Raw genomic sequence first — 24,915 nt, forward strand, 5'->3', positions numbered from 1 at the left:
ACACGCTAAATCTGGTGACAGTGGCAAGTGCCACGCCAAATCTGGTGGCAGGGGATGGGTGGCAATTGAAATGCTGAATCTGATGACAGGTGACGGTGGCGAGTGACACAGTGAATTCGGTGGCAGGTAACACGCTGAATCTGGTGACAGTGGCAAGTGACACGCTGAATCTTGTGACAGGTGACTATGGCAAGTAACACGCTGAATCTGGTGACAGTGGCAAGTAACACGCTGAATTTTGTGGCAGGTAACAGGGGCAAGTGACACGCTAAATCTGGTGACAGTGGCAAGTGCCACGCCAAATCTGGTGGCAGGGGATGGGTGGCAATTGAAATGCTGAATCTGATGACAGGTAGCGGTGGCAAGTGACACGCTGAATTTGGTGGCGAAGGATGGGTGGCAATTGACACGCTGAATTTGTTGACAGGTGACAGTGGCGAGGGACATGCTGAATTTGGTGGCAAGTGATACGCTGAATCTGGTGACAGGGGACGGTGGCAAGTGACACACTGTAAAGTAGAAATATTGTACTTCCATTCTTGTGAGTAGGTCTGTAAATTGGGGCAACCTTGTAGGGGCCCCATAGCATTACTTTGCCCAGGGGCCCATGATGCTATTAAGATGGCCCTGCCCTTGACTTTAATGCCCCGTACACACCATCACTTTATGTGATGAAAAAAAATTACGTTTTTAAAAACGTCACTTTAATTGACCGTGTGTGGGGGAAAACGTTGTTTTATGTCTTCTAAAAAACGACCAAAAAAAATTGAAGCATGCTTCAATTTTATGTGTCGTTTTTCAAAACGTCAACTTTTACTTCACAGAAATTGACCGTGTGTAGTAAAAAACGTAGTTTAAAATGACGTTTTTTCACCCGCGCATGCCCAGAAGCTACTTATGAAGCAAGCTATAATGGAAAAAGTGGTGAGAACGTAACCTCGCTTTGCTAGAACATTGTGAGAAAAACGATGGTGTGTAGGCAACTTTGTCTTTGAAAATTGAAGTTTCAAAAACGTCATTTTTTACTTCACAGAAAATGTCGTTTTTTTTCATCACATAAAGTGATGGTGTGTACGTGGCATTAGAGTTATGGGTGCTTCATCTAGCTTGATTGGTTCTCCTTAGCATTGTTAGCAGAGGTTCCTTGTTCACAGGGGCGGACTGACAACTCATGGGGCCCCCGGGCAATAGAAGAGTATGGGGCCCCTCTGGCTTACAGATGGCCACCACGCCAGGAGGTAGTGCAGAGGCGGGCAGCTAAAATCTTGGGATATTCACATTAAAAGCATGTCAGTTTCGGACATATCAGGGGGACAGATCTAAAAAAATAAAAGATTTTTACATACTGTCCCTGGTTTTACTGAGCCTGGCAACCCGGATGGGGCCCCCTAGTGGCATGGGGCCCTCGGGCAGTGCCCGAGTGACTCAATGGTCAGTCCGCCCCTGCTTGTTCATTCAGGTACACATTCCCCTTTTGGGATTATCTGCCCTGATCTGGAATACCAGGCTAATTTTTCCTTTTGCAATATCCTTTAATATTTTATCATTAAGCCTTCGTTCAGGCATGGATTCTAAGATTTCACATCTGTTGTTTTTCTTATTGGTTTTGCCCACCACTCCATGTATCTAAGTCTTACTACAGTAGTGTCCCTCAATGGAAGACAAAGAAAATAATATTTGTGTACGTTCTAAATAATCTATTTCCTAAAGACCATTGAGGAACACAGGTATCGTCCCTCAGTGTATTGGTTATATGTGCTGCCTGCTCAAAGGCTTGACGGATGACGGTTGGAGGTTTATACTTGTAGGCGGCAGTATGCTCACATGTTCATAACCTACTACAGTCCTGAATCCCTCAATGAACTTTCAGAAATGGATTTTAAGGTATGTACAAAATCCTTATTTTCTTACTTTTTTACCCTCATATGCTTTGAATTATAATGAGCATCGACATCATATGTTAAGAGTTGTCTTTGCTGTGTATATTTTATTTTTTTATCCCCCCCCCCCAATATTTATTTGTTTCTGCTTTATATACCATATACTACAGGAAGATGTTTTTGAAGGAACTTTACCAATTATCAAGTCATGCGTGGATGGCTTCAATATTTGCATATTGGCTTATGGTCAGACAGGCTCAGGAAAGACCTATACTATGATGGGGAATGAGCAAAAACCAGGAGTCAACATCAGGTGAGTCATCTATTTTCAGGGATGGATTTCAGTTAGGTAAGATGCTGAGCTCACCTTAGCTACATTGTGTTAATGTTATTTATCTAAAAAGAGAAAAGAACTCTGCGCTTGACCTAATAAGGCTTCATTTCCACTGGCGTTTTTACAGCCACTGTTGTTAGCCTTTTTTACAGCTTAAAAACGCCTGTCCATGTTTATTTTGTAAAAAAAAAAAAAAAAAAAAAAAAAAATGTTTTGGTGAGCTGCAGCTTTAAAAATGCCGCGGTAGCGTTTGTGAGCGTTTTTGAGCGTTTGTGAGCGTTTTCGCGCGTTTTTTAACGTCTGGCGTTTTTACAGCTCTACTCTGGAGCTTCAGAACACCCTGGTCCTGCGGTTTTTTTACAGCTCAAAAACGCCTATGCGATTTGCAGCTCAAAAACGCCTATGTGGGCATGATGCCATAGAATAACATGGACAGGCGTTTTTAAGCTGTAAAAAACGCTCAGAAAAGTGGCTGTAAAAACGTCAGTGGAAATGAAGCCTAAAAAGTGAATGTGAAAGATCAAACAATTGATTGTGAAAAAATGATCAAACAAAAAATGGTGCTGCTGCTCATGAAAGCCTAAATACTTAAGGCCCAATGAAACATATAAATAGACATAAATTATAAACAAGCGCGCAACCAAAATTTCAATAAAGTGTCATTATAGAAATCCCTATGTGAAATTGTCAAATCAGTAATGATTGTGCATATAAAAATATGCAAAAAAAAAAGCAGTGAATAACAACAAGAGGCAAATGTATTCAAAGTAAATTATGTGCTAAATGTTCATTGTGTGAAAAAAGAACAAAGTCCCAAAGCATAAAAATAGGACACTTCTAGAATTTAATCCAATAGCTACTGCAATATTCAATGGAGTATATGGAAGGATCCTTGGTCTCATTTTCAGCCAAAAGAGTGTTTCTGCCTCTTACTGGACTGAGGGGACCTCAGGTTATAGAGATCTCTAGAGCGTGTGCATCAGCCTGCCGGCCACGATAAACAACCACCTCGAACAAGAAGGGATGCTTCCGTCTTGTTGGATGAGGATATCACCTTCAGCTGTTCATCAGACCGGATCACACCACACAGGAAAGATCACACAGGAAGGAAAAACAGGCAGAATCCACTCAGCTTTACCAGGAAACTTGATCTGGGATTAGTAGGCTCAGCAAAAAAGGGACAATAGAGTCTTAATGGTGAAGTATATCAAAAATTGGAGGTTTATTTAAAAAACACAGTCAAGTGTCACAACAACCAAAAAATAAATAAAAATCATTTCACAGCTGGTGTCCACAGCAAAATAATATAAAAGGCACAACGATAAAAAAAGAGTTCCTTTGCACATCAGCCAAGGATCAAACCTAAAGCTGAATAATATGAGCGTGATGAGGTTAGGAAATGGTGCTCCACCCGACGCGTTTCCCCAAAAATGGCTTCAACTGGGACCGGAGGCTGACTTCCCATGTCAGCACATCACACTTATATACTCAAAAGGCAGCCAGGACACCGGTAGTGACATTTTTCAACCTCACCTATGTAGTCACTGGATAAATTGAATCAAACTAACTGAATTACATCTGACATAACCTTCAGCAAAATAGATATATACGCAGTTTACGTCGTTTGCGTACGTCGGTTTTTGCGTAAGGCTGCCCCTGCTATTAGCAGGGGCAGCCAATGCTACGTATACCCGTCGTTCCCGCTTCGCGAATTTAAAATTTAACGTCGTTTGCGTAAGTGAATCGTGAATGGCGCTGGACGTCATTCACGTTCACTTTGAAGCAAATGACGTCCTTGCGAAAGTTTCCAGACGGAGCATGCGCACTACGTTCGGCGCGGGAACGCGCCTAATTTAAATGATCCACGCCCCCTACGCGATCATTTAAATTACGCGCCCTTACGGGCATTTTTGAGGAGCGCCCACGCAAATTACGTGGCTACTGCTTTGTGAATGAAGCGTAGCGCAAATAATTTGCGGGGGCGCAGGGCAAAAACAGCCTTCCAGATTGGCGGAAATACTATTTAGCAAGTCAGATGGTGTTTGCTCACCGCTGCTTAATTTCAGATGCTTGGGACTTGGCTATGGTATTAGAGGCGGCTCACTTGGGGTCATATAAGTCTCTATGATTGGCCATCCATAGAGGTACTAAGTCGGAACTTCCCCTTGTGTTGTCTATGAAAGCCACCATTAAAGCTTGGGACAAAGTGGTCAGGGTTGCTTGTCCCAATCATCTGGGCTTCTCTCCACTTTTATACTTTTGCAGATCTTATGGTGTGGGTGAATAAAGGAATAAAACTACTTAAGGATATCACAAGAGATGGGAAATTATTAACCTGTGATCAGCTCAAGCACAGACATGACCTTCCTAACTCATATTATTTTCTACAGTCTCATCATGCTTTTCAGGCCTAGTTTAAGGACAGGAGCATTGAGTGCTTTCCTTTGGATTTATGCAAAGGACCTTATGTCTGAGGAACTTCCTAAAAAACTATTTGTAACATACAAAGAATTATTTAAAAAGTGGCCGTTGGCAGTGACTAAATGTAGGGAATGTTGGGAGGTAGAAGTGTCTGACATCCAAGGGGAAGAGTGGGATGACATGTGGGATCACCCCTTTCCGCATCTGGTCTCTGCAAGAGATAGACTGATTCACTTTAACTTTTTGCACAAAATTTATTATACACCAGCTAGGTGGCTGCAATTTATCCGTCTGTGCAAGCAGACTGTTGGAGGTGTTCCTTCTGACCGGTGGCTGCTGACCACGTCTTATGGAGGTGCCCGTAGATCCAAAAGTTTTGGACTGAGGTTGCCCCCTGCATTGCGAAGGTCCTAGTGATGCCAATTCGATTGACAATCAGGGTGTGTCTTGTGGGTCTGGTGGAGGATAGGGATGAGCTTTATGTTCGACTCGAACGTATGTTCGAATCGAACATCGTCTATTCATACGTTCGGCGAATTTCGAACAAAACGGGTCGTTCGCGCCAAATTCGAGTGACGCGCGTCGGCCCATAATTCACTGCGGCGTTGCGCGCTGATGATTGGCCAAGCATGCACCATGACCCTGCATGCTTGGCCAATCACAAGGTGCAAAAAACGAAGAACCACAATTGGCCAAAGCCAGGGTGGCTTTGGCCAATTATGGCTCAGGGGGTTTAGTACACCCCCCACACTATATAAGGCCGCCTGTAAGGCGGCCGCGTGTAGTGTGTTCCAGCTTTGTTAAAGAAAAGAACAGTCAGAAAGAGAGAGATAGATAGAGACACAGGGGGTAATCCACAAAGATCCGGCGTAACTTAATTTTTTCCATTTAAGTTACACTGCCTTAAAATTTCTACCTAAGTGCCCGATCCACAAAGCACTTACCTAGAAATTTTTGGCTGTGTAACTTAAATTCCGCCGGCGCAAGGCGTTCCTATTTTCATGGGGGCGATTCACATTTAAATTAGGCGCTCTCCCGCGCCGGCCGTACTGCGCATGCTCGTGACGTCATTTTCCCGACGTGCATAGCGCGAAATTACGTTACGCCGAGCTTTGTAGATTGCGACGGGTCAATAAAGTTGCGTAAAAAAAAAAAAATCAAAACAAAAAAAAAATCGCGTCGCTGGACAGAAGGGTCTGTTTTTACAAGGTGTAAACAGTTTACACTTTGTAAAAGCAGCCCTAATTTTGCGTTTGCAAACTAAAACTTACGGAGAAAAAACGAAGCTGAAAAGCTTTGTGGATCTCCGTAAGTGCTAATTTGCATACCCGAGGCGGCATTTCGACATAAAATGCCCCCAGCGGCGGATGCGGTACTGCATCCTAAGATTCGGCAGTGTAAGTCCCTTACACATGCCGGATCTTCTGCCTAACTATGGAAAACTGATTCTGTGGATCAGTTCCATAGTTAGAAACAGGGATACGACGGCGTAACAGCAGTTACGCCGGCATATCCCTTTTGAGGATCTGGCCCACAGTGTCCTTTCTACCAGATAGATAGATAGATGGATAGATGGATAGATAGATAGATAGATAGATAGATAGATAGATAGATAGATAGATAGATAGATAGAGCAGGAAGGCTAGTCAGTTTAGTTAAATTTACAGTGTGTAGAGGATATACTGTATATACATCCTAGCGTTGTACATATATTTATACACTGTATAGCTTAGCTAGATCAGCTATTCCTATTGTTAGGCAGTAGATTGTGCTAGATGCAGTGCTCTAACGTGTTGTATTGCCTGCATAGTGTTTAGTTTACACCTAAACATAGTACTCAGTGTTAGTGGACGTGTGCTATTTAATTGCCCATAAACGCATTAGCTGTTACTGCACGTGGGCTATTTAATAGTGTATAAAGGGATATTGCGTGAGTGAGAACGTCGTTCACAGTCGGTAGAAAACATGGTGAAAACGATCATGCGGTACGAGGATACGAAACTTGATTTTTGGACTTTATGATCAGTGGATGAGTTTATGGGTTTGATATGGGGAGAAAGCTAAGGCTTGACTGACATTAGTTTTTTTTTTTATACATTTTGACTTGCAGAAATAATGAAGGCCTTCAGAGAACAGGAGTTCTTCACAGAATTTGTTCAAAGGGGGCCCCGGATGGCAACCCCCCTTTTTTCTAGAATTTTTCTTTCCTAAAAAAATAATTTATTGAGCCAAGATCTAGCATTGTAATGGCCTCCCCTAAAATAGTCGACATATTGTTGCCACACAGCACGTGCACTTTGGGGGGCCAAGCCTGTATGGGCAGTCTCACGGGCCACCACCACTGGAACATCAGTGGCCTCATCAGGCACAAGTGTCATGTAGTTTGTTGAGGGTCTCTTTAGGAAATTGTGCAATATGCAGGAGCAAAGTATGACATGGTTCTGATTCTACTTAAGAAACCTACAGTCCTTATCTTGTTTGCACCGCCTGTATACTGCTGTTCAAAGTATATAGGGCCAAACGGTCTTGTCAGGGCCGATCCTCGCTATAGGCTCACTATGCAAGCCGCTTAGGGCCCCACAAAGCTGCAAAGGCCCCCCAAATTACTAGAGGCCCTGCCTGGTGAGAAGTAATTTTCGCCCCCTCACCCCGCTTCTAAACTCGCTGGCTGAGTCATTTCCGACAGCAGAACACCCCCTCACCCCGCTTCTCAACTTTCTTTAATGTGACATGTCACTGTCGTCAGCGCCCCCCCGATTCTCATTTTTAATCTGCCATGTCATTTTGCTTAGGGCCCCAGGGAGGTCAGGATCGGCACTGGGTCTTGTAATGACCTGGGGGGAGTGGTGGCGGGGAAACTCATGCTATTTTTTTCAATGATTTTTATCCATATTGCAGGGACCAAACATTAAATTAAAGTCGCAAGCAGTATTAAATTACTTTTTTATGAGAGTAATCTCATGTTGTGCAGGGACATTTCTAAACACGTGCCACTACTATAGACACCCAGCAGGTACCATATTTAAAGGATTTTTTTTTTTCACTTTAAGCATCATTAAAATCGCTGCTCAAGAAAAAACTACAGTTTATAAAACTTTTTTTCCCATTGATACATGTTCCCTGGGACAAGACCCGGGTTCTCAAAGACGTTTTCCAACAATAACTTGAATATTGGGCTTTAAAATTAGTACTTTTGAATTCGAACGTTAGAGTCCCATAGACTTTAATGGGGTTCTAAATTTTGGTCATGCGCGCCATTGGTCATGCGCGCCATTGGTCAAAGTTTGTTGCGGTCTAAGTGCATGTGAATGCACATATCCGCGTGCATGCGCGCATGTGTGCGCCAACGACGTCTCCGTCCTTTCCTTACAGTGAGGCTGCATTCATGGGCACAGTGAGGCTACATTCATGGGCACAGTGATGCTGCATTTGTGGACACAGTGAGGCTGCATTCGTGGGCACAGTGAGGCTGCATTATTGGGCACAGTGAGGCTGCATTGATGGGCACAGTGAGGCTGCAATGGTGGGCACATTGAGGCTGCAATGGTGGGCACAGTGAGGCTGCATTCACGGGCACAGTAAAGCTGCATTTGATGTGCACAGTGAGGCTGCATTCATAGGCACAGTGAGGCCGCAATTGTGGGCACAGTGAGGCTGCATTCATAGGCACACTAATAGCTAGATTCAGGTAGGCGGGCGCATAGTTGCGGCCGCATAGCGTATGGCATTTATACTACGCCGCCGTAAGTTTGCAAGGCAAGTACTGTATTCACAAAGTACTTGCCTGCTAAGTTACGGTGGCGTAGCGTAAATGTGGCGGGCATAAGCGCGCCTAATTCAAAATAGGCTGAGGGGCGTGTTTGTTAATATGGGTTGACCTGACGTGATTGACGTTTTTTAGGAACGGCGCATGCGCCGTCCGTGTACATATCCCAGTGTGCATTGCGGCAAAGTACGCCGCAAGGACGTATTGGTTTTAACGTGGACGTAAATTACGTCCAGCCCTATTCACGGACGACTTACGCAAACCACGTAAAATTTTCAAATTTTGACGCGGGAACGACGGCCATACTTAACATTACTAGTCCAGCTATTTGATGGAATAACTATACGCCTGAAAATGCCTTACGTAAACGGCGTATCTGTACTGCGTCGGCCGGGCGTACGTTCGTGAATAGGCGTATCTAGTGATTTACATATTCTACGCCGAACTCAATGGAAGCGCCACCTAGCGGCCAGCCTAAATATTGCACCCTAAGATACGACGGCGCAAGCCATCATATCTTAGATAGGTTTAAGTGTATCTCTGTTTGAGAATACACTTAAACTTAGGACAACGCAGATTACGAGTTAGGTCGGCGTATCTACTGATACGCCGGCCTAACTCTTAATGAATCTAGCTAAATGTCTGCATTCATGGGCACAGTGAGGCTGAATTTTATGGGCACTGGCGAGGGTGCATTGAGCTCTTGCATCATGTCTGAAGTCTCTGAAGGAGTCTGGAGAGGAGACAAGAGTGGGAGCACCGCTGGGATGGGGTCATGGGAGAAGTCAGACATGTGTGGACTGTGGTGAGGAGACTATAGAATAAAACCAGAGCCACCGAGCTGGAGCCGACTGACTGAGCCCTGCGCGGTGCACCTGAGAGGAGGTCAGTGACAGCGCTGCTAGGCCAGTCTGAGGGGGGGGTCACTGATGTAAGGGGGGAGTGAATACGATAATGTAAGGGGGCACTGTTATAAAGGTTTCCCCCTTATATCAGTAACCCACCCCCCTTACCTTAGCGTCTCCTTAATGTGGAAGGTGCCCACCCACGTTCTGAGTTTCTGGAGTCCCCCTTGATGATTGACCACTTTTACCACTTTTAACTGGAATTTGATTTTATATATATATTTAAAGCCCTATGTGATTTCATACCCATCGTGTGTATATATAATACACTCTTCAAATATGCTTTAAAATGTATGTTTTTTTTTTTCATGAACAAGAAAATAATGACGTTATGCTGTTGGGCTGGTATAATATAATGTTATGGGGCTGGTATGACATTTCCACGGCTGGTTTTTATTCCCAGTCCGGCCCTGGACTGGAGCGGAGGTTCACCTTCTAGCAGGACAGCGAACCCAAACATATAACCAGAGCTACAATGGAATGAATTAGATCAAAGCATATTCATATGCTAGAATGACTCAGTCAAAGTCCAGACCTAAATGCAATTGAGAATATGTGGCAAGACTTCAAAATTTCTGTTCACAGACACTCCCCATCCAATCTATCACATAAAATACATTTATGTTTTTGGTTGTAAAATGACAAAATGTGGAAAATCTCAAGGGGTATGGATACTTTTTCAAGGCACTATAGCTGCAGCAAAACATATATTTTCATAGCTTTCTTTTTAAGCATTACTTGTTTTTTGTTCGCAATCTGAAACCCAAAAATACCAGCTTGGTTGAATCTATTATTTCCATTCTGTGATGTGATTTAGCTTGGCAATTAAAAAAAAAATGTGAAAAACTTCATATCTGCAGGTCTGCACACTAAACTGTAAAGCTCTCTTGGGAGTCCTAAGGTATCTGTCATCTCAGTCTGTCTGCATCATTAGTTGCAGTCAGATTTTTACAAAGTATTTTGCCACAGATGTATGAAAAATATGCACATAATTTATACATATGTAACAGCAGATTGGAATGGAAGCGTTTAATTACCTGCCACACTTTAGAACAACAAACTTTTGTTTTTTAGAGAGATAACAGATGAAAAAAAATAGTGTGCTGGGAGTTTACAGCGCAATTACTTGTTAATAGATAAAGGGTATGCAGAATGAAATTTCATCCAGTATAATGAAAAAAAAAATCTATTAGATAGTTTTCCTTTTGAAAATTATGTTTTAAAAATGTTTTCCCCTCTCACCTTCCAGGACAGCTACTTGAGAGATGATTGGCTCCGCCCTCTACAGACACAAATCAGATACAATTTAAAAGGCCTCTCCCTTTCTTCTGACCCTCAGTTGTTTTGTGTTTGCAGACCCTTTTAGGAGCACCAACATGTTTTTTGTTTTCTTAGGTCTGGTAACTGTGGTTGGTGGACCCCCTTCTCTGGTATCATCCAAGACTAGTTGTGGCCAAGTCCTGGGTGATGGTCATGTACTTTCTGTTCAGAAAGGTTCCCTATTTTTTAAGGTAACTTGCCTACCTGGTGGTGTGAGTGGTGGCAACTCCCGTCCATTTTTTCCCCAGCTCTGGTTGTGTGGAACTATGTCCTTCTTGTGCTTAACCGCGGGGTACCAAGATGGTGTTGGAGGACTTCCGGTGATGCGGCAAGATGACACCGGAACCAGATGCACTTCTGGGCGCCGTTTTTTTCTAAAGGAAGCACGGCATGGATACACTGAGGACAGGCTTGGGGAAAACGCTTCTAAACGCCGTATAGTCGCATTTAGCGGTACAGCAGCAGTCTATCTCTCCAGCTGATCTCTGCTTGCCTCATGGAGCTTGAGGGCAGGTCTGAGGATAGAGCACCTGCTCGGATTGAACCAGCGGCAGAATCTGGGTCCCATACTGCCCCCAAGGTAAGCCCTTGTCTGTGGATAGCTTCTACAGCAGGGGACTTTTGTATGGACCTTCTTTTGTTTATGGTTCTTGTTTATGCTTTTTTCTCTGACAAACCGGTGAAGAAGAAATGTGGGAACTGTAGGGCCAGGCTTTCTGATAGTTATGAAAAACTATTTTGTGAGGATTGTATTCCATCCAGAGCTAGTTCAGAGACTTCCTCTTTTAAAGAGTTAATGTCTTCTATGAAGGAGGTAATGGCCTCCTTTCGGTCCTTTAATGACAGGGTAGCTGGACTAAGACCTTCCTTGTCTAGACCCATAGCTCAGGAGCCTTCAGCCTCGGCTAGATCCCTTTCTCTGTAAGTATCTGAGACCATTAGTTCACACAATGCTTCTGATCTGGAAGAAGGTGAGAATCCGGTTTCTTCATCTGATGAGGAGTCTGCATCAGAGGAAGATACGGGTAGCTCAACTAAGTATCCTTTTCCAGTCGAAGATATTGATGAACTACTAGAGTCAATATATACCTCAGAGCAGACTGAGACGCCACAGCAAACCCAATCTGTACAGGATAAAATGTATAGGGGTCTACAGGGATGGAAGTCAAGAGCTTTTTTGGTGCACCAGTCACTTAAGGACATGATTCATTCTGAACCTAAAAAAGGTTGTTCCAGTCCAGAGGACACAAAAGAAGGTTTTCTTTTCAGTCTGAGGTTGAGGAAGTTTTCTTTAAGTGTCCTAAATTAGATGCCCCTATGTCGCAGGTGTCCAAGAGGTCAGATCTTTCTTTTGAAGACTCTGGGGTCCTTAAGGATCAAATGGTTAGAAAGGCTGACTACTTGCTACGTAAGGCCTGGGATGCTTCAGCTTTTTCTTTGGGTCCGGCGGTAGCATCCACCTGTGTGGCTAGGAATTTAGATGCATGAATTCAGCGTCTGGATGATCTTCTTTCATCCGTCACCCCCAAAGAGGAGATTAAAGAGTCTTTCCCACTCATTGCCAAGCATGTTTGGCTGATGCAGCAGCAGATTCCGTAAAATCTGCAGCCAGGTCTTCTGCTCTCATTAATTTAGCTAGGCGAGCTATCTGGCTTAAATCTTGGGAAGGTGATCTTGCCTCCAAGAATAAACTGTGCGAGATATCTTTTGAAGGCAAGCTCTTATTCGGTTCCTCCTTAGTGGAGGTCCTAGCTCTTTCCTCTGAGAAGAGTAAACGGTTCCCTTCTTCCCAAAGGAATAAGCCCCAGAAAAAGAGGCCTTTTCGTGTCTTCCAAAACAAGGTTAATTTTAAAACCAACAGGCAAAGAAGAAGTGATCTTTTAACATAGACAAGCAAAAAGAGGGGGCTCTCTTTGCTCCTTCAGCCCCTTCCAAAAATCCCCAGTGACGCCAGGATTGGGGTAGGGGGAAGGTTGTCCCATTTCATCAGAGAATGGGCAGAGATTTCCAACGATTCCTTTATTCTTCAAACATTGGAAAGGGGTTACAGGTTGAAATTCAAAAGTCTTCCCCCCCAGAGATTTTTTCTTGCCCATCTGCCGAGACACCAAGAAAGATGGCAAGCCATAATGAATCTAATTTCTGTGTGGGAAACAGAGGGAGTTATTTCTCCTGTTCCAGAAATTCAAAAATTCTGGGGTTTTTATTCTCATGTGTTTCTGGTCCGGCGGCTTTCATATGGTCATCAATTTAAGCATCCTGAACAAATTCATAGTCTACAGACGTTTCCGGATAGAGAACATTTATTCTGTAAGGAATCTGTTGTTGCCAGGAGTCTTCATGATAACCCTGGATCTTCAGGACGCTTATCTTCATGTACCAATCTGCCAGAGTCACCGAAGATTCCTCAGATTTACGGTTCTCATGGAAAACGGGTCAAGTCATTTACAGTTCAATGCCCATCCTTTTTGTCTCGGCAGTACCCAGAATTTTTACAAAAATCATGGCTAAAGTCATGGCCTTTTTTCAGATACAGAGTGTATCGATCGTCCAATATGTAGATGATTTTTTGATCTTTGTTCGAGACAAAGAGTCTCTTGTTCAGGATCTGCACTTGGTTTTACGGACCTTTCAGAAGTTGGGGCGGAAAATCAACCAGCGAAAGTCTTGCCTGGTGCCCTCCCAGAGCATACTTTTCCTGGGTATCTAATAGACCCTGTTGTCCAAAAGATTTTCTTCCCAAAGAGAAGATTTTGAAAATTCTCCTCTCCGTGCAGGCCTTCAAGTTACTCCCACAGATCTCCCTTCGGCAGATAATGCCATTTTTAGGGTTGATGACTGAGGCCATCTCAGGGGTGCCTTGGGCCCAATTACACTCCAGACCCCTTCAGACGTTTCTTTTACTCCATTGGGATCGCAGGAAGGATTCTCTAGATCAGCTGGTGTAGCTGCCAAGAGAGGATTTTCTCAATCTCGCCTGGTGGGAGCAGCGGGAACATCTGCAGGGAGGGAAGAACTGGGCACAACATGCTCCTGTAAAAATTACCACAGACACCAGTCTGTGGGGCTGGGGTGCTCACTCACAGGACTGGCAGGCCCAGGGAGCCTGGTTGCCAGAGGAGGCAGGCCACTCCTCAAATTTCAGGGAACTACTAGCTGTGGGGAAAGCTCTTATGTCTCTGGAAGAGAGGGTCTATTCAAAAGCACTCACTCAAATTCGCTTCTAATGTTAACACAGCAGATTCTGTCCTGGGCAGAGATCAATGTCACTTCGGTCAAGGCAGTCCACCTCAGGGGGTGTTGTGCTAAGATGGGGTCTGTGCTCAGTGGGAAGGCTCCAGTCTCAACAAAAAACTGCCAGCATTCTCACTGGAGAGACAGACGGAGTCTTTGGGGACGGATGCTCTCTCCTTCCCTTGGGATTTTACTCTGACCTAAGCCTTCCCTCCCTTTCCCCTCTTACCTCTAGTAGTTCAGGCAGAAGTTGTTCTGATTGCCCCCTGGTGGCCCAGGAGGAGTTGGTTTTCCTCTCTGAAGAACCTCTCTGTAGATCCTCCCTGGCCCCTACCAGATCGGAAGGATCTGCTCCATCAGGGACCGGTGTTGCATCCAAACCCTCAGACCTTCCATTTGACAGCCTGGAGGCTGAGCGGCGCATCCTACATTTGAGGGGGTGTTCAGAGAGGGTTATTCAAACTATCCTGGACAGCCGTAAGTTAGTCACAAGAAGAATCTATGGGAAAGTTTGAAAAAAATAATAGATTATTTTTCAACTCCCTGTATATTGGATTTTTTGCAGAGGGGAGTAGAAAAGGACTCTCTGTCAGCACCCTTAGGGTTCAGATTACTGCCCTATCTTTGTTTACAGAAAGAAGACTAGTGGAAGATTCTTTAGTCAGGAGGTTCCTTTCAAATTGTATTTTTCTACACTTTTCACAATATAGGGGAATATGATCCCCCTTCTAAGATTTTTGTTATTTTTCAACTCTTTTTTTTTTTTTTTAGTCTACAGGAATTTTTTTTTTTTAGTGTGTTTGTTTCTTTTTACATTTTTGGATATACACAGTAAGGGGAATTATCCCCCTGATAATAAATTCTCTTTTTTTTTTTGCACTTTATCACAATATAGGGGAATATGATCACCATTCTAGTTTTTTTTTTTTTCTTCCTCTCTTTCGGGGCTCTCGGTTCCTTCCCGGTACCTCTCCTGAGAATGGGATAGAATAGGCCAGAGGCAGAAACAGAAACAGGAGATAGAAAAAATCCGGAAGTAGTAATAGTAGAAGATGCCTCTCTCTTACTCGTATTTTTATAAGGGGTATTTATTGAGATCATAAATGCTGAATGTTTGTCTGTTTGGGTTTTGTATACTGTTTTTTTATTGTACTGTTGTAAAAAAAAATGAGGTTCCTTTCAGCCAGATCTAGACAGGCTCCCAAGGTCATTAAACATATTCCTCCCTGGGATCTGTCGTTAGTATGGTATTACAAGGGCTCCATTTGAGCATTTGCATGAGGCTTCACTGAAATGTATTTCTTTGAAGATTTCCTTTCTTTTGGCTATTACGTCAGGGAGAAGGATTTCTGATCTAAAGTCTTTTTCCTGTAAAGACCCCTTCCCGTGGATTCTAGAGGACAGGGTAGTGATTGAGCCTGATCCTTTCTATTTACCCAAAGTATCTTCCAACTTTCATAGGTCCCAGGAGGTAGTCCTTCCTAGTTTCTGTACCTCTCCCAAGAATGCGGAGGAGGAAAGATTTAGTCTTTTAGATGTGAAAAGATGTCTTCTGCTTTATCTAGAAAAGTCCATTGGTTTTAGGAGTTCCTCCCAACTGTTGGTGTTGTTCAGTGGCCCCAAGAAGGAGTACAAAGTGTCTAAATGTTCTATTACTAGGTGGATTAGGGGAGCTATTTGTGAGGCGTACATAGCGTCATGTCACACCCCTCCTTCTAGAATTAGAGCTCATTCAAAGAGATCCATGGCCAAGTCATGGGCAGAAAGAGTGGGGGTATCTAAAGCTGCCGTCTGGTCCTCCTCTCATGCATTTGTCAAACATAGAGTTCAGATGCTTTCCAGCCAGGACCTCTCCTTTGGTAGGAAAGTGCTTCCGGCTGTCGTCCCTCCCTAAGGTATAGAATCTTGCTTATCCTCTCAAGTAGCTGTCCTGGAAGGCGAAAGGGGAAAACCCTGTTAAACTTACCGGTAACAGTATTTCCAGGAACCTTCCAGGACAGCGTCTATATTCCCACCCTATTCTGTTTTTCATTGGTTGACTTTGTTTACCTGGTGGTGGTGTTTTTATATGAGTTTCTGTTTTTTTCCACTGCCGAGTGCACTTTTGTTGGAGGTTTACTTGATCTTCTAACAACTGAGGGTCAGAGGAAAGGGAGGGGCCTGTAGAGGGCGGAGCCAATCATCTCTCAAGTAGATGTCCTGGAAGGTTCCTGGAAATACCATTACCGGTAAGTCTAACAGGGGTTTTCCTCATTACATAGTAGGTGGGGTTAAAAAAAGACACAAGTCCATCAAGTCCAACCTATGTGTGTGATTATATGTCAGCATATATCCTCTACTATACTTTCCTCTTATTGGGTGTTCCGAGATTTCAACTAGGACTTGCTACTATACTTACCTTATGTTTATGTGCTTTGGTTACCCTACCACTAATGCCCCCAATACTACCCTCTGGAATATGTTCTGCGCTGACTATCTCTACCCTGGACCCTCCCCCCCATCGCCTAGTTTTTGGCAATCTTTATTCCCAGCTGATCTGCTCCCTCCTCATTTAGGTATAGTCCGTCCCTTCTATAGTACTGGTTATTGACTGAGAAGTCGGCCCAGTCACCCAGGAACCCAAACCCCTCCTTACTACACCAGTTCCTCAGCCACTTGTTTACTTCCCTAATCTCCCTCTGCCTTTCTGGTGTAGCTCGATGTACCAGTAGTATTCCTGAGAATAATACCTTGGAGGTCCTTTTCCTCAATTTAGCTCCCAAGTCTCTAAAATTGTTCTTTAGGACACTCCATTTGCCTCTGACGTACACCATGACAGTTGGGTCTTCCCCAGCCCCTCCCTATAATCTGTCCACCAGATCCATGATGTGCCAAACCCAAGCTCCCGGTAGACAACATACAGTTCGGCACTTCAGGTCTTTGTTACAGATTGCCCTCTCTGTCCTTCTAATGGCGCGTACACACGGTCGTTTTTTGTGCTGAAAAAAACGACATTTTTAAAAACGTCATTTAAAATGACCGTGTGTGGGGAAAACGTTGTTTTATGTCTTCTGAAAAACGACAAAAAAAAATTCGAGCATGCTTCAATTTTGTATGTCATTTTTCAAAACGTGTTTTTTTGTGTCATAAAAAATGACCATGTGTAGGCTAAAACGACGTTTAAAACAACGGTTTTAAATCCGCGCATGCTCAGAAGCAAGTTATGACGCAAGCTTGAATGGAACCGAGTGCCGCCGTACGTGCTGAACATAACCGCGCTTTGATAGAGCATTTTGAAAAAACGATGGTGTGTAGGCAGCGTCGTTTTTTAAAATGAAGTTTGAAAAACTTTGTTTTTTTTCATGCTAAAAAATGACATTTTTTTTCATCACAAAAAACGACCGTGTGTACGCAGCATAAGAATTGAGTCCCCTACCACCAGAATCTGTCTTTCCTTTCCCTTCGCTTCCCCCCCACTCTCACTGGAAGAGTTTCTCCCCCAGCAGCTAGGAGGGTCCCTCAGCTCCAGCAGTGCTGGTCCCTGACTGGTTTCACCAATGTCACTCAATGGAGTGTACTTATTGGGATGCTCCAGCCCTGGAACTTCCCCCTCTATTCTTCCTGACTGTCACCCATCTACTATTTTCTAGTGCCTGCACCTCTTTCTCTCCATCCACCTCTCTGCTGTCCCCTGCCAGCACCTGCCGGGTACATTCCAGGCTCTCCTTTAGTATGGAAGGTCTTCTCAGTGCTGACTGTTGCTTCCCCAGATTCAGAAACGGAGGCTTCCAGGGAAATAATGTGCTTACATTTTGCAGAGCGGTATTCGCCCTCGATCGGATGATCAAGGAACGCATACATGCCGTAAGATATACAATGAGTTGCCTCTCCACACCCGCCGGGCATCATACCTATTAATTTTATGAGGATTGGGGATTATACCCTGTCCAAATTGCCTAACAACTAGCTTCTTGGCACTAATACTCAACAAGAAAATACACAGGTACTCAACAAGACAATACACAGGTACTCACAGACCTACGTGCACTCGCAGACCTACGTGCACTCGCAGACCAACGGACCTACGTGCACTCGCAGACCAAAGGACCTATGTGCACTTGCAGACCTATGTGCACTCGCAGACCAACGGACCTATGTGCACTCACAGACCAACGGACCTACATGCACTCGCAGACTTGGGTGCACTCGCTGACCAATGGACCTATGTGCACTCACAGACCAACGGACCTACATGCACTCGCAGACTTGGGTGCACTCGCTGACCAACGGACCTAGTTGCACTCGCTGACCAACGGACCTACGTGCAGTTGCAGACCAACGGACCTACGTGCACTCGCAGACCAACGGACCTACGTGCACTTGCAGACCTATATTCACTCACAATACACAAGTGCACAATACACAAGTACTAACGATCCACACACACTTATGATATTTTTTGCCATAGATAAACACATTTTAGGGCTATTCAGAAATATTATTTCCAAGCATCAGAACAAATGAATGATCAATTGAGGGACCCATTTATACTTGTGTGTTGTGGCAACATGCATTACCACAATACAAGACAACACACCTGCTCTATGTGAGGTTCTCTATGTGAGGTGCACATCTCGCTCCAGCGATGTGCAGGAGAACAGCAGCTCTCCCAGGTCTATCCCTCCTCATTGGCTGAAATACAGCAGGAGCCACTGGCTCCCACTGCTGCAATCACAGCCAGTGAAGAGGTAGTGGGGCAGGGCTGAACCACACTCACTGTGTCTTATGGACACAGCAAGTGTGGCTCAGGAACAAACACTATCGGCACTTGGAAAGAGGGAGGGGCCCAGAGCGCAAGTTTTTGCCTTTTCAAATACTTTTAAATTGTATCTGAACCTAAGAACAACATTTCAGTATATGCCAGCTTACCAGTCCTTAGATGTAGTGGCTAGTTTTCTTATTGCAGACTTTTTGTTCTATATCCAGCCAATAATACTGTATACTTACTGTCCAAGGATGACAATGCACACTCACTCACCATACCATATCTATGAAGGAGCAGAATTGACACCCTATGACAAAAAGTGCTTCATAATATAGACAGGGCGTTCTGTAGCCCACCGAGGGAGCTTGGAACAATGATAAGAATCAGCAGAGGAAAAGAGAGACAGTTTTCAGCTCACTAGCTTTCGGGCAGGATCAATAGGTATTTCTAACAAAATGCTATCAATGGTATATATATAACATGCCAAAATGGTACAAATAGGAGTTTGTTAGGGTTCACATACATTTCTGCTGAAACAGGCTTTTACAGTGGGAATCGAAAGTTTGGGCACCCCAGGTAAAAATTTGTATTAATGCGCATAACGAAGCCAAGAAAAGATGGAAAAATCTCCAAGAGGCATCAAATTACAGATTAGACATTCTTATAATATGTCAAAAAAAGTTAGATTTTATTTCCATCATTTACACTTTTAAAATTACAGAAAACAAAAAAATGGCGTCTGCAAAAGTTTGGGCACCCTGCAGAGTTAATATCTTGTACTGCCTCCTTTGGCAAGTATCACAGCTTGTAAACGCTTTTTGTAGCCAGCCAAGAGTCTTTCAATTCTTGTTTGAGTTATCTTTGCCCATTCTTCCTTACAAAAGTCTTCCAGTTCTTTGAGATTTCTGGGCTGTATGTCACGCACTGCTCTTCTAAGGTCTATCCATAGATTTTCAATTATGTTGAGGTCAGGAGATTGTGAAGGCCATGACAAAACCTTCAGTTTACGCGTCTTGATGTAATCCCCCCTGGATTTTGAGGTGTGTTTAGGATCGTTATCCATTTGTAGAAGCCATCCTCTCTTTAACTTCAGCTTTTTTTACAGATGGCATCAAGTTACCATCCAAAATTTGCTGAAATTTTATTCAATCTATTTTTCCTTCTACTCGTGAAATGTTCCCTGTGCCACTGGCTGCAATACAACCCCAAAGCATGATTGATCCACCCCCCATGCTTAACAGTTGGACAGAGGTTCTTTTCATTAAATTCTGTCCCCTTTCTTCTCCAAACGTACCTTTGCTCATTCCGGCCAAAAAGTTCTATTTTAACCTCATCGGTCCACAGAACTTGTTTCCAAAATGCATCAGGCTTGTCTATATGTTCATTTGCAAAGTTCAAACGCTGTTTTTTGTGGTGAGGACGTAGAAGAGGTTTTCTTCTGATGACTCCTCCATGAAGACCATATTTGTACAAGTATCTCTTTATAGTGGAATAGTGTACCACAACTCCAGTGTCTGCCAGATCTTTCTGGAGGGATCGTGCAGTCAAATGTGGATTTTGAATTGCTTTTCTCACAATCCTGCGAGCTGTTCTGTCTGATATTTTTCTTGGTCTTCCACATCTTGCTTTAATTTCCACTGTTCCTGATGACTGCCATTTCTTAATTACATTCCGAACAGAGGATATTGACATCTGAAAACGCTTTGCTATCTTCTTTTTGCCTTCTCCAGCTTTGTGAGCGTCAACTATTTTCACTTTCAGTTTTCTAGACCAGTGTTTCTCAACTCCAGTCCTCAAGGCGCCCCAACAGGTCATGTTTTCAGGCTTTCCATTATTTTGCACAGGTGATTTGATCAGTTTCACTGCCTTGTAATTACCACAGTTGTTTTATCTGAGGGAAATCCTGAAAATATGACCTGTTGGGGCGCCTTGAGGACTGGAGTTGAGAAACACTGTTCTAGACAACTGCTTAGAAGAACCCATGGTGCTGATTGTTGGGGCAAGGTCAGATGAGTCTGGGCATTTAAAACCTTTGAGATTGACATCACCTGGTCTTCCCAGACGATGATTGAGAACAATCCATGACACTGGCAGGTCTCAGCTTTGCAAAGGGGGCAGTGCATGCTATACATTCTGCAGGGTGCCCAAACTTTTGTAGACGCCATTTTTTTGTTTTCTGTAATTTTGAAAGTGTAAATGATGAAAATAAAATCTAACTTTTTTGACATATTATAAGAATGTCTAATCTGTAATTTGATGCCATTTTGAGATTTTTCCATCTTTCCTTGGCTTCGTTATGCACATTAATACAAATTTTTACTTGGGGTGCCCAAACTTTCGATCCCCACTGTATATGGCAGATTTTGTGCACCGTGCTAGTATGTGATTTCACAGATTTCCATCATTCACAATCTACAAACAAGCCTGTGCATTAATATGTCTGCTCACATTTTCATTGCACTGAACATAAGGGGCTAGATTCAGCATTGATTTACGCCGGCGTATCTTCTTTCTGTATTCAGAAAGCAAGATACGCCGTCATAAGCCTAAGATGCGACTGGCGTAAGTCTCTTACACCATCGTATCTTAGGGTGCATATTTATGCTGGCCGCTAGGTGGCGCTTCCGTCGTTTTCGGTGTAGAATATGCAAATGACCTAGATACGCCGATTCACAAATTTACGTACGCCCGGCGCTATTTTTTTACGTCGTTTACGTTAGGCTTTTTCAGCATAAGGTTGCTCCTGCTATTATGAGGCGTACGCAATGTTAAGTATGGACATCGTTGCCGCGTCAAATTTTTTATTTTTTACGTTGTTTGCGAATAGGGTTGGACGTAATTTACGTTAACGTCGAAACCAACGACGTCCTTGCGGCGTACTTTGGAGCAATGCACACTGGGAAATTCCACGGACGGCGCATGCGCCGTTCGGGAAAAACGTCAATCACGTCGGGTCACCAAGAATTAACATAAAACACGCCCCCTCATCCTCATTTGAATTACGCGTGCTTACACCGGCCCCATTTACGCTACACCGCCGTAACTTAGAAGGCAAGTGCTTTGTGAATACAGCACTTGCCTCTCTAACTTACGGCGGCGTAGCGTAAATACGATATGCTGCGCCGCCGTAAAAATGCGTGCCCCTACCTGAATCTAGCCCAAGGTCTGTGTGTCCATGGAATCCTGACATCAGAAATATTTTTACACTCCCGCAACATTTTAGAGCTTAAAGTGGTTGTAAACCTCAAACATTAAACCAGACAAAACACGTCTCACTATAATGTGTACTAATCTGAATCCAAAGCACTGAGTCTGGTTCCTCTCTGATCTCTCTTGTCTTTACTATCTGCATGACTCACTCTTAATAGATTTAGCCGACACCTCAGCCTACTGGGAGATGGCTGCCCCGCCTCCAGCACACAGCAGATGACTCGTACCCTCAGCTCTGTTCCTCCAATAAATTCTCAGATTACAACGCTCTAGGGCTGCAGTGTGTGAAGTCAGATCCCCGCCCCCTGCTTTCTGCTGCTGAGAGATGCTATGTAAAAGTGTGTTTTAGGAGGCTGTAGAAGATAGAGGGCTTTGTTTCATCTCTGTATTTCCTGAGACTAGTCACCTCACTGCCTGTATGTAAGGGTTTACAACCGCTGTAATCCTATGTATATAAATATATACTTTTCTTTTACTAAAGCAGTCTCTAATTGGTGGTTGGTTATAAGAGTCCTGTAGCACTGATCACCTTGATCTCTGTAACAGGCAAATGCAGCAATAGTCTAGCTCTGATTTTTTATTTTTTTTTGAAAATGTATATTATATATATATATATATATATAACAATTCTTCAAAAAGTTTCCGCACTTTTATGTATAATATATGTATAAATACTGTATGTGTAATCTCTTTGGAAAAATAATGTGTTCCTTGTGATTAAAACATATATGAAATAACACATTATCTTCTTTAACCACTTCCTGACCGCTGCACGCACTTTTTACGTCGACAGAATGACACGGCTGCGCAAATGGGCGTGTATATATCCCCTTTAATTTGCGAGCCGTGTGGTCGTGCGCGCGCCTCCGGCATGCTCGGCACCCTGTCGCAAGCTCTGTAACCGTGCCCACGGACTCGATGTCCGCCAGTGTCCCGCGATCGGGTCACAGAGCTGAAGAATGGGGAGATGCCAGTGTAAACACAACATCTCCCCGTCCTTCCCCTGCCACGTCACTGATCGTCTGTTCCCTGTCATCGGGAACAGCGATCAGTGACGTGTCATGGCAAGCCATGCCCCCTAACAGTTAGAAGCACTCCCTAGGTCTCACGTAACCCCTTCAGCGCCCCCTACAAGTTAACCCCTTCACTGCCAGTGTAATTTTTACAGTAATCAGTGCATTTTTATAGCACTGATCGCTGTAAAAATGACAATGGTCCCAAAACGCTGATCGCAGCCATTACTAGTAAAAAAAATTGTTGTTTTTTTTTTTACCAAAAATATGTAGAAGAATACGCATCAGCCTAAACTTTTTTTTTTTTCAAAATTGTCGCTCGATTTTTGTTTATAGTGCAAAAAAATAAAAACTGCAGAGGTGAGTAAATACCACCAAAAGATAGCTCTATTTGTGGGGAAAAAAGGATGTCAATATTGTTTGGGAGCCACGTCGCATGACTGCGCAATTGTCAGTTAAAGCGACGCAGTTCGGAATCGCAAAAAGTGGCCTGGTCTTTGGCCAGCGAAATGATAAGGGGCTTAAGTGGTTAACCGCTTCAGACCCGGAATATTTTACCCCCTACCTAACCAGAGCACTTTTTACAACTTGGCACTGCGTCGCTTTACCTGACAATAGCGATGCTGTACCCAAACGAAATTTGCGTCCTTTTTCCCCACAAATAGAGCTTTCTTTTGGTGGTTTTTGATCACCTCTGCGGTTTTTATTTTTTGCGCTATAAACAAAGAAGAGCAACAATAAAAAAAAAAATATGTTTTACTTTATGCTATAATAAATATCCCCACAAATGTTTAAAAAAAAAAAGTTTAGGTGGCTCTTAAAGGGAACAATGTACCAATATGTTGTTTTGCGCAGTCGTGCCATACTTCCGAAGGAATTTTGGCGTGAGCCAGTCGTCAAGTGGTTAATAAAGCAATTGAATTTCTCATTCAGAGCTATTCTTATTTTTGCAAGATTTATAAATGTGGGTTTATGAGAGCTATCATGGTAAACCTGCTGGTTAGATCATGTGTCATCCTCTGAAGTCAGTGACTGTTCCATTTATCTTACCCGAGACAGAGAATCATGCTGTGATCATCAGTGAGCTCAAGCTTTCAAAGCTTGGTTCCCTGCTTTATGCAACATTTTCAATTGCTACCCTTTCTAGCTTTGGAAACACCAAATTCATCACTTTTACCAAACTCTGCAGCTCCGATGTAGTTAAACACATAATTCTAGACACTCAATAACAATCTTAGCTCTTTATAACAGTGCACCAGTATATTAAACGTGCCTTAGGATTCATTAGCTCTAGTGTTGCCAAGAACACCATCTGCTAATTTATTCCCAGTTGAGTGGTTTAGAAGGGATCACAGGCTTCTGATGCTGCAATTGTTATTCATGAAGAATACTACACACAGACCAGAATAAAAACAAATGCTTTAACATTCTAATGCAAACTTGTGTGGTTAACAGAATGCCATTAATTAGGTAACTGCAATAAAATTCAACAGAGTTTTGGAACAATAGTAATTTTTATTAAAGGTGAGAATCATTTTATAATAGTAATCATATTCTGATTACAGTGATTACTAAAGAAATGTTAGTGCAATACTCTATAACAAAATTTCAAGTCCTGAGCTACTAGCCAGGCCTCAAGAGTTACTCGCCACCAGTTGCCCCACCTAATTCACACACTGCCCTGCCCCTAATTGCACCCGTAAACACGCCCTCGTAGATTATCTCATGGAATGACAATGTTTTATGCAAGTTACAAAATTAAATATTACCAACAACAACTTTAACAAAATGGGACAGGGCACTGGGGGCAGACCAGAGTGACAGGGCACTGGGGGCAGACCAGAGTGACAGGGCACTGGGGGCAGACCAGAGGGACAGGGCACTAGAACTGGGTCTCTTCCCCATTCTCTTGCTGTCTCCTCTGCAACTCCCATCCATCCTCTCTCTCCCATTCATCTCATCATCAGGAGCCTGTGTGTGCGGCTCCACGCTTGCATGTCCCCACTTCCCCCTTTTATTTAGGCTGGCAGAGAGGAGAGGAGCTGCAGCACAGCAGGAGGAAGTACAATCCAGCGCTGAGATCCACAC

At 43.5% G+C, this 24,915-nt stretch overlaps 1 protein-coding gene across 1 annotated transcript in view; it reads left to right on the forward strand.

Annotated features, from left to right (window-relative positions):
* LOC120931893 (kinesin-like protein KIN-14E) overlaps window positions 1–24,915 on the forward strand; it is a 138,962-nt gene that overhangs the window by 66,883 nt on the left and 47,164 nt on the right. The window contains exon 9 of the mRNA XM_040343812.1: window positions 2,051–2,193. Within this exon, the coding sequence (XP_040199746.1) occupies window positions 2,051–2,193 (143 nt within the window). The remainder of the gene's footprint in view (window positions 1–2,050; window positions 2,194–24,915) is intronic.

The sequence above is a fragment of the Rana temporaria genome, chromosome 3 (assembly GCF_905171775.1).
Source record: "Rana temporaria chromosome 3, aRanTem1.1, whole genome shotgun sequence".
In the NCBI taxonomy this organism is placed as follows: Eukaryota; Metazoa; Chordata; class Amphibia; order Anura; family Ranidae; genus Rana; species Rana temporaria.